General features: G+C 41.9%; 1 protein-coding gene across 1 annotated transcript; it reads right to left on the reverse strand.

Moving 5' to 3' along the window:
* Positions 1 to 2,291: 2,291 nt before the first annotated feature.
* LOC134869386 (taste receptor type 1 member 1-like) lies at positions 2,292 to 6,084 on the reverse strand. The gene is given in 7 exon segments (XM_063890974.1): positions 2,292 to 3,220; positions 3,556 to 3,676; positions 4,038 to 4,244; positions 4,413 to 4,945; positions 4,948 to 5,137; positions 5,265 to 5,562; positions 5,912 to 6,084. Coding segments are annotated over 7 exon segments (2,451 nt in total).
* Positions 6,085 to 9,879: the final 3,795 nt, after the last annotated feature.

Below are 9,879 nucleotides of genomic sequence, written 5' to 3' on the forward strand. Positions count from 1 at the left end.
TGCATTCAAAAGAAGCCATTAAAGGCAGATTCCATATGGCCACCAAACGCAAATGGCCTCTATTTAAAGTGTGTTTTGTTTTTGCTCTCAGCGCAAAAAGAAGGACCAGTTGCCGGCCAACTTTTTCCCAGGGTTTTCCCCTTTATCTGACCAAGGTGGAAAATTGAAAGTTACAAGTGAAAAGCCATGGGGCGTTTCTCCGATTTTCCTCGCTCCATATTTTATAACACCGAAATGTGTGTCCTCTCAGCAGAAATGCTGCATTCATCGACTTAAACTAATACCAATACAAATAATGATATTAACTGAGGTTATTTAAGACGTGATAGAAATAAAAACGTTTGCAGGAATAATAAATAAATAAATGCTAACGATAACGACGCGATTTTTAACCTCGTGTAATATGAACAGTTTAATGACACACAGCCGACCATTTAGCAGGAAACACAACACTTTAACTTCTCCTGTGTGGATAGATAAATTGAATTCTCCGTGACAACGTGTGTGGCGAATGTTGCTCGGAAATTGGTATGAAATTGTCAATTTGTTGGTGTCAGCGTTCAGCTCTCCAAACGCGCCATATGCCTTGCTAAGTGGCACTATTTACCAATTCGTTCCTAGTTTCACGGTCCATCCTCCCCTTCTCCCTGCCAGGAAACTGAATAGCAACAACAAAATGGCAATTTACTCTCTGGAATTGTCACATACCCCCTGTGGCAGGGCTCTTTCCGTTTCACTTTGTGGGGTACCCGAGCTTTCAGACCATCACAGCGTGAATCATTGACTTTCAAATGAAGGCATAATTGTTCGACCGTCACTTCTATCTCAGTGTTTTGACGCATTGCTTGTGTCCGTGACCTACTGTCAGAAAACCTGTCGAAAACAACCAAAACACAAGCTTCTTGTCGAGGTAGGCTACATGTATTAAAGCAGATGAAGAATACATGGTCGGCCTTCCAACACAATTGGAAAGCACCTTTTGATGAAAATAGATATGGTCAAGGCTGCATCTCCATAACAAAAAAACAAAAACAACAACAAGGTCATTTAATGTGTCTAGTAGGCCCTACGTGTCACAGCCAGCATCAGCCATAGGGTTTTGAATTTACACAAACATTTACTGAGATTAAATCTATTCAAACAGTGGAACCAGAGGCAATACACACAAGAAATCAGCTAGCATCACACCTGGAAAAGTGAATCATCACTCAATACTTCCACAATTAAGGACATAACGAGTCAATAAGTTCCAGAAACAAACCGACACGGGCCAAATAAAAAAGAAATATAGCATACGTTTCGGAAAACTATTACTGCAATTTATTAGTTTAATTTAAATTAACTGTTGAATTTATATATGTACAAATCCTGCATAGAATGCATGTAATCTTGCACAAAATAGGCATAAGAACCCTAAAACATGTATTCTCCACCCCAAACCTGAATTTAATCTATAATAGATAATGATTCCTTTTTAAAAAAATCCATCTTAAATGATTACAAACCGTCTTGTTTTTTTGGACAATGTCCCCATCCAGATTATGGCTTCAATATCCCACAGTGGTGGAACTGTCTTTACCATGTAGACAGAGCGACTGCTACGTAGTGCCATCCTGTGGTAAAATGTGTTACTGCAACCTCAAAAACTTGAAAGCAGAAAACCACACTCATCATTGCTTTATTGAGTCATTCACTGTTATATTACTACATATACACACAAATATCTGCATAATAACAGGGACCTAACAGCAATCACTTTAATTGGATTGTCACCAAATGCCTTGAGGCTGATATATAAGATAACTTCAAAATATGTGTATTGTAATAACTTCCCAACAACAAGATCTATATCTATGTCTATATAGTTAATTTTGTGACAATATTATCCTTCATATCTCATGACAGTATAATATAAGTAATTTATTTATCCCCTCGGGGAAATGTATGTTTCTGGAGAGTAAATAGTTTATATGTCTCCAACACTATAGGCACATGATCTCAGAAGTAGAAGCTTACAAATATTGCAAAGCAGTAAATGCTGGTCTGGCAAAGTTTGTATATACAAAAATGTGCAAGTTAACCCTCACAGTAAGTATACATCAACTCTTTAATAATATCTAAATAATTAAGCTCCTTACATTTTTTGACACCACATGTGTGCAACAATTTGAGTTTTTTTTAATCTTAATTTTCAAACTTGTGAAAAATAACTGACCCGAACTGAAACAATAATACAATTAGAAGAAGGCCAGATCAGTTTTGTGTCAGAGACGCATAGTTACTTCAAGCCTCTACTGGCTGATTGTTTTGGTATAATTCTGAATGAGTCCTTGGAAGAACTCATGTGTGTTTCTGTGGGATTGAAAAATGATGATGTAGCATTTTGGAAGGAAATACCACAAGAGAAAGGAGTAGAGACTGGAGAGTATGGCCAGAGCGTTTAGTATGGGGATGTACTTTCCATGGTAAAGCACATATTCAGTGGCAAAGGCGATCCATGTGAGGATCAGCAGGAGCAGACAGAAGGTTATTGCTTTGGCCTCATTGTAATTTTTCGGGAGGTCTTTTCCCATGTAGGAGAAAATGAAACAAAAGGAGCACAAAGACAAGAGAAAAAGCACAGGACCAAAGGTGGCTTTGAGATTAATGTCACAACCAAGTATGGTTTTGTCTGGGTACCAAGTTCTTTCCTCTGTGGTCTCAGGATGCGAACAAGTATAGCCAATAAGAAGTAGGATTGCCTGAATACTGAATGCTGCAGTGATGACCAGCCATGGTCCATGATATTTCATCCACCAACCGTGGAGTTTGGGGAACTTGGCAGCTATTTTGAAAATGAAAACAATTTGAAAAGAGCGCACAAGAAAACAGGCCAGACAAACCGTGTAGAACAAGAGAAATGGTAAGAACCTCAGGATGCAAAAGGAAGTTGTTGGCTTTCCAAAGTAAAAGAACACACTTATACTACACAGACTGAGGCAGCCTAAAATCAGGAAGCACATTGGTCCCCCAGCAGATCTGACAACAGGTGTGTTGTAGTTGATGGCAAAGAGAACAGATATGGCGAGTGTGAAGCCCACCAAGGCCCAGGCCCCAACCATGATCAGTACAGCCCAGGTGTCTGTGAACGGGATGTACTCCACCACCCGCAGGTTGCATGATGTACTTCCTGCTGCAGACCATTCTGTCACGTTGCACTTGATACACCTGTAGGCATCCTCTGTTTTACAAGAGAGAAAGACGAGTTGTCAAGTTAAGGAACACTTTTGAGATAAAAACATTAGTCGGAAAAGCGAGAAATTGAATCTGTGAAACATTGTTATCCGTGAGTTTTTACTTCATGTCAAACTTGCTTTACAGTTGAATATTGATATACAGTAGATGCATCAGTAACAATACAGATAATGTATTGTTCTAGTTTAATTGGTGTGTGCAGTTCAGCGTGAACATTTCAACTTTAAACTAACTTCACAATCAGGAGGAGAAACCTGGTTAATACTTTTAGCCATAAGAAATTATCTTAACAGCTACTTTTCTTTCTCATTTATAATTTACCTGTGATGTTGACATAAGTTCCATTTGGACAGATTTCACAGTCGAAGCAGCATTTGTGGGTTCCAGTATACATTTTTACAAATCCAACAGGACATTCTGGTGAACAAACTGAAGTAGGCACCTACAAAAAACAATTATTCAGCATGGAAGTACATTTTAATTTAAAGTTAGTTCAAGAGAACACTTTTAAGGGTAGTCATAAATAAATATAAATGATAGAGAACTGGCAGTATTTAGGCCTATACAGTGTTGTTAAATCATGAACAGGGTTTTTATCTATAGTCAACGTCCCTTCAAATAACACCATGACAACCCCTATTGGATGATATTCCTAATGTAATGTGTGTATATGTGTTTAAAACAATACCTTGATACATCTTTGTGTGCTCATCCTCACACTCATAGTTACAGAAGAGGGAGGAGATCCAAAAAAAAAGCATTTATATATCAATATAAACCTTAGGAAAGGGAATATAACTTACTTCTCCATTTGTGAACCACTGAATGTTGCTGTTATTGATAAAGAAATGGACTGATCCATGAAATGCATAAAAGCCAATCTCCTCTGCATCACCACTGTGGTTCCAGAAAAGTATAGAATATGATCCGTAGTTAGGGTCACCATTCTCATCAAACCGAATGCTCTCATTTAAAAGTGTAAAGTTGGACTTCTTCAGCTCTGCTAGAACCTGATGTGGGGACAAAAAATAAGAAATGGCCATTACTTCCATTTTAAATAGGCATTTACCACCATAACTGTGGTTGAATGAACTGCGATGTAAAGCTCCTTTTAGAAATACTTGTAATCTGAAATTTTAATACAAAGACAAGAGTAAAGAGTAAATTTTGGGGGTTACCATGTGTGGATACACTGTGATATTCTCATTACATCTGCCGGATCCACATTGCAAGGCATTGTGTAAGGCATGAGCGATGGCATATACAGCAGTGTACACAGGAAAATCAAAAGATGGGTCGGCAGCAAGGACATCTTCTACACTCAGGCTGCTGTAGTTGAAAACCTGATTACAATATGTATTTTGATCTGAATTTCCACAATGAGTCTGTCTTCTTGAAGAATAGATAAAATCATTGACACCAGGTACTTTCACTGCTTTATCTGAAATCCCAATTACAGTTCCAATATTTCCGATTCCTTTTTTCTTTGGGAGATTTTTGTTTAAGGACCATTCCTCATCTGCGACCCACACCTTTTTGGTGATATTCAGTTGTATTGCCGACTCAATGAGAACTTCAGCAGTCCATTTTGGAGCAAAAACAACAATGATGTTTATCTTCTGTGCCTCTATCTGTTTAAACGTTTGGGAGTGGTCTGTATATTGATTCAGGCCTTGGTTGAACGCCAGGCAGATTTCAGTGTCCTCAATCTATTAATGAATAATGCAAGGCCATCTTTGCCATAATCATCATCACTGTTGAGAAAAGCAACCCAGCGCCAGTTGAAGTGCTTCACAATGTTCACAATCCCTTCTACGGCTTTTTTGCTGGAATGCACCGTTCGTAGAAAAGAGGGAAATATCACGTTTTTTGAAAAGACGGAACTAGAAGCTGCATAACTGACCTGTGAATAGAGTAAAACAACACATTTTCCAGTGACACATCATTATTAAATCCAAATTTACCATAACCTGATAAGAATTGATATACATTTGGATAAAACATTTAAACACTATAATGTGTAGGTTTACCATAGGTATGAGATTCGTCAAGAAGAGTGGGGAAATACTGAGGACCTGAGTGCTTCTATAAGGACCCACCACTCCCATTATTTTGGTAAGATTGTTTTTTGGTTCATCCCAAGGTTGGACCAAGCTGTTGACTGAGAAGAGTTTCAAAACATCTGGAAAACTCTGTACAGAGGAGCAGTGATCAAATATCTCATAGCCGAGAGAGACGTTTGGTAGAAGGTTGGTAGAGTTATTGATTTCTTCCACAGAGAATCTCATCACCTGAAACCTCCGATAACTTGGGAGAACGAGTGTCTGACTGGGAACAAGTACAAAAGGAGATTTTCTTCACAACCTCCTATTTCCAACATTTGTGGCTTCATGCTTCAAACATTACTGTTTAAAAGGCTCAAATCACATTATTATTCTTGTACATGAACAGATTCCATGGAACATGCACCAAGATGTGAATTTATTTTGTGCTGCAACTTTAATAATATAGTACTTAACTGAATTGGGATAGTGTTTTAGCTACTGGCTGTACTGTATCTATTGAACTGTAGTTAAATCAATGTCCTAAATGTATATTATTGAAATAAGTAACACAAAGTATTCTTTATTTCTTTCAACTCGAGGTAGCAGCAACTGAAATTAATATTAGGACTCACCTGGAGCAATAGATGGCTTCTGGTCTGTCATGAAGAATGGGTTCCCTATGATGAATATCAAAAAGTCCACCCAACAAATAATCTCCCTCCAGCTGAAACTCTGAGGCAGTGCATTGGGCAAAGGCATGGAGAAATGTTCCCAGGAGACACAGAGAAACTAGGAAATGCTTCATTGTTGTAACTTTCTTCCACTGATTGGTGATAGTTCCAATGTGATGTGAACACTGACGGGATTTGCCTCTTCCTTTTATTAAGTCATCAGACACTTGTTGAGGATGGTTTTCAGCCACTGTGATCATTTCCATGCATGTGGGGAATGCTTACTTATAAGTGATCCGAGGAGGATTTACAAATCAGTATGCAAAAATAGTCTCAAATGCTGCTCCACAGAGTCTGTGATGAAGCTAGTTTGAATTGTATTCAGTGTGATAGATATTAGGATGACAGAAACAATTACAAAATATGTAAGCAAACATTTCTCCATACCAACCAATGGTTTCAAGGACTAACTTTAGTATTAGATCAAGGCCCTTGATGTTTATTTATTACATCATATTAATGGTTCAAATTGCTAATAGATTTGAAGTGCAGATATCATTTTGCAAATATAAACCAGACCGAGGGTCATGTTTTGCCTGACTGTAGACTGAGAAACAGTGGTGCTTTAGGTTAATACTAACATAGGCATGCTAACATTATGTCAAATTAATTATGTGAAAGAGGTACCATGTTTACTGTGAAAAAGGCCCTCTCACTTGGACTGTTCCGTTTCCCCCCCTTTAGTTTGGATTAGTCCATGTAATGGTTTGGCCCAATATCTAACGTCTCCGTAGTTGGTGACGAGAGCTGTGAGTTCCTGCTGCTGTATTTCCAGTTTACCTGTGTTAGTGTGCGTCCATTAAGATAAACCACACACACACACACACAAGCAAATGCATGTAAAGAAAGTTTAATAAAGAAAGAAAGAAGATAACAACGTGATTTACTGTCACTCAATGGTGGATTGGCATCTGGAACATTAGTTTATAATAGACGACGGACAAAGTCATCCAGTCTATTTTTCATGGTCCTTCGAGCCGGAGCTGATTCATCATTGATAAAGATGTATGCGATGTCAGAAGACCCGAACAGTGCGCGTGTCAGGAGGAAGACTACCCTCCCCGCGTACCTGGAAAGCTACGATCTCACAGCCCTCAGGAGAACATCCAGACCTCCACTTCATTCACTATACGGCCACAGGCATGAGGATGAAGAAGCAGAGGAGCATGAAGGAGCAGTGGGTGGTAGGCGTTCACCACCGCCCATCAGTCAGTGCAGCCTTCAAGACCTTCATACAAGGGATGAATGGAATCCCAAGGATGATGAGTCCACTGAGAAGGTTAAGAAGCCTAGCAAGGAAGGAAAGAGAGCCTTATTCAGTGAGTTAGAGCTGATACAGATGGAGAACGAAAATCTTCGCAAAGAAAATAAGAACAACGAGTTCAAGATGGAACAGCTGAGTCGCAAGAGTGCCTTTGAAACAGAGCAGCTACAGCGTCAAGTTTCACATCTGAGTAGTCTGATTCAGACATTACACACAGGCGATTCCCCTGCAAAAGACAGATCAGCCCCTACTCTCCAATCAGAGGTAAAGGAACAGACCAGAAGAGGAGCATCACCATCACCCCCCAGGATGGAGTCAAGCAGGGAATCACGCCTGAGAGAACCATCACCAGCACTGTCTAGGATGTCAGAGGCATGGAAGGAATCACATCAGAGGGAACGCTTTCCAGCTCGGCATAGGATGTCAAGGGCAAGTAGACAATCAGATACAAGAGAAACATCTGAAAGCGAAGATGAAGAGGCATACTGGAGGCGGCCTGCTAGAACTCCACAATCCCGTGGTTATAGCCAGAGGCCCTATAGGCACAGCCAGACACCAAAGTCTCGTCACTCTCCGTCTCGATCGCCAAGCCCTATCGGTGGACGGGAGCAGACTTACCGTGGGCCGAAGCCTACTATTCCAGATATGACACAGCCCAGTCCAAGAGAATTCAGTCGTCTTCGAATAGCTCTTGAAAATCTTCTGCCCAGGCACTCATCAGAAAGGTTCAGATACCAGATCTTAGTTGATCATCTGAAGAACGAAGAGGCACTCCTGATTGCTGATTCATATAGTAATTCAAGACATCCATATACAGACACAATGGGTGCACTCGACCTCCAATATGGGCAGCCCCACCAACTTGCCTTGCAGAGGATAGCAGAAGTTATGGATGGGCCCAATATAGCGAGCGCCGACATCAAAGCCTTCAGGATGTTTGCTCTCCGGGTGCGTTCTCTGGTGGGCATGCTGGAGCAGCTAGGAAGAAAAGGCAAAGTAGAGTTGGAGTGTGGCTCACATGTCTCCCGGCTGCTATCCAAACTCCCACATGATCTCCGCTCTCATTTCCGGCGACATACCCATCCACATGTGGTACCCATACCCACTCTCCTTGATCTGGCTGACTGGTTAGAGTTCGAACTCCAGGTACAAGAGGACAACTCTAGATTCAGTATCAAGAGCACGATAGAGAAGGAAAATAAGAGCAAAGATCAACAGAGGACCTTCAAGTCAAGAAAGGAGTCCTCCACCGTCCTCCTAAGCACAGGTGTGTCGCCTACACAGGTGAAGACAACACCGCCTTCTTCTGACACCAGTAAGAAATATTGCCCATACTGTGACAATGATAAGCATTCCTTTAACAACTGTGCAAATTTCAAGCTGCTTAGCACCACTCAGAAGCAGACCTGGATAAAGAGCAATAACGGCTGTTGGCGTTGCGGCAGGGCACATCGTGCATCTGAATGTGACCTGAAGATGCGATGCAAGACATGCAACAACCGACACCTCCTTGTTCTGCATGACCTCAATGAGCGGTCTAAAGAGAAATCAGGGAAGGAGGGCAAAGACTGGATCCAATCCAAGTCAGAGACACATAAAAGCAACACAGAGGAGGTTTTGTATATAGACAGGCCACTGGAAGGACGGAAAGTGCTACTTAAACTGATCAAAGTTGTGCTGCGGAACGGAAACAGGGCCATCGAGGCCTATGCCATCTTAGATGATGGTTCCGAACGAACCATCCTCCTCCATGCAGCTGCCCATCAGCTGGGTCTCGAAGGCCAACCTGAGGAGCTCCACCTGAGAACTGTCCGGCAAGAGCTACAGACTGTTCATGGTGCTGTTGTGTCCTTCACTATATCTACAGCAGCAGAGCCTCAGCAAACATTCCGGATCACCAGAGCCTTCACTGCTAAGCGTCTGGGTCTAGCCGAACATACTTACCCCGTGCAGAGCCTTCAGAAGAGATATCGGCACCTACAAGATCTGCCTCTAAAGCCCTTTCAAGGTGTGCGTCCACTGCTGCTGATAGGCTCCGACCACCCGCACCTAATCACCCCGGTTGAACCTGTGCGTCTGGGGCCACCAGGAAGTCCAGCAGCTGTGAGGACTCGACTGGGATGGACGCTCCAGGGTCCAGCCCATGGAATGAAGCACTACCTCAATGAGCAGCAGTGTTTGTTCACTGCCACCACATCCACTCCACCAGACATCTACAGCCATGTAGAGAGGTTGTGGCAGATGGACACACTGCCCTGGCATAACGAGAAGCTCAGCACGCGCTCTCGTCAGGATACAGAAGCCATCGCCATCCTTGAGAGCCAAACCACAAGGGTGGAAATAGCCGGAGTATGCCGCTATGCTACTCCTCTTCTTCGGATGAAGGACATGCCTCCACTTCGAGCCCCGAAGGAAGCCGTTCTTCCCCAGCTACGGAGCACAGAGAGAAGACTGGCCCGAGAGCCAGAGAAAGCAGCAGCATACATTGCTGAAGTCAAGAGATTGGTGGAAGCTGGTTACGTCCGTAAGCTACCACCGGAGGAGGAAGACAACCACACCCGCTGGTACATTCCACACCATATGGTGTTCCATAATGGCAAGAATC

This window comes from Eleginops maclovinus, chromosome 1, assembly GCF_036324505.1.
Source record: "Eleginops maclovinus isolate JMC-PN-2008 ecotype Puerto Natales chromosome 1, JC_Emac_rtc_rv5, whole genome shotgun sequence".
NCBI lineage: Eukaryota > Metazoa > Chordata > Actinopteri > Perciformes > Eleginopidae > Eleginops > Eleginops maclovinus.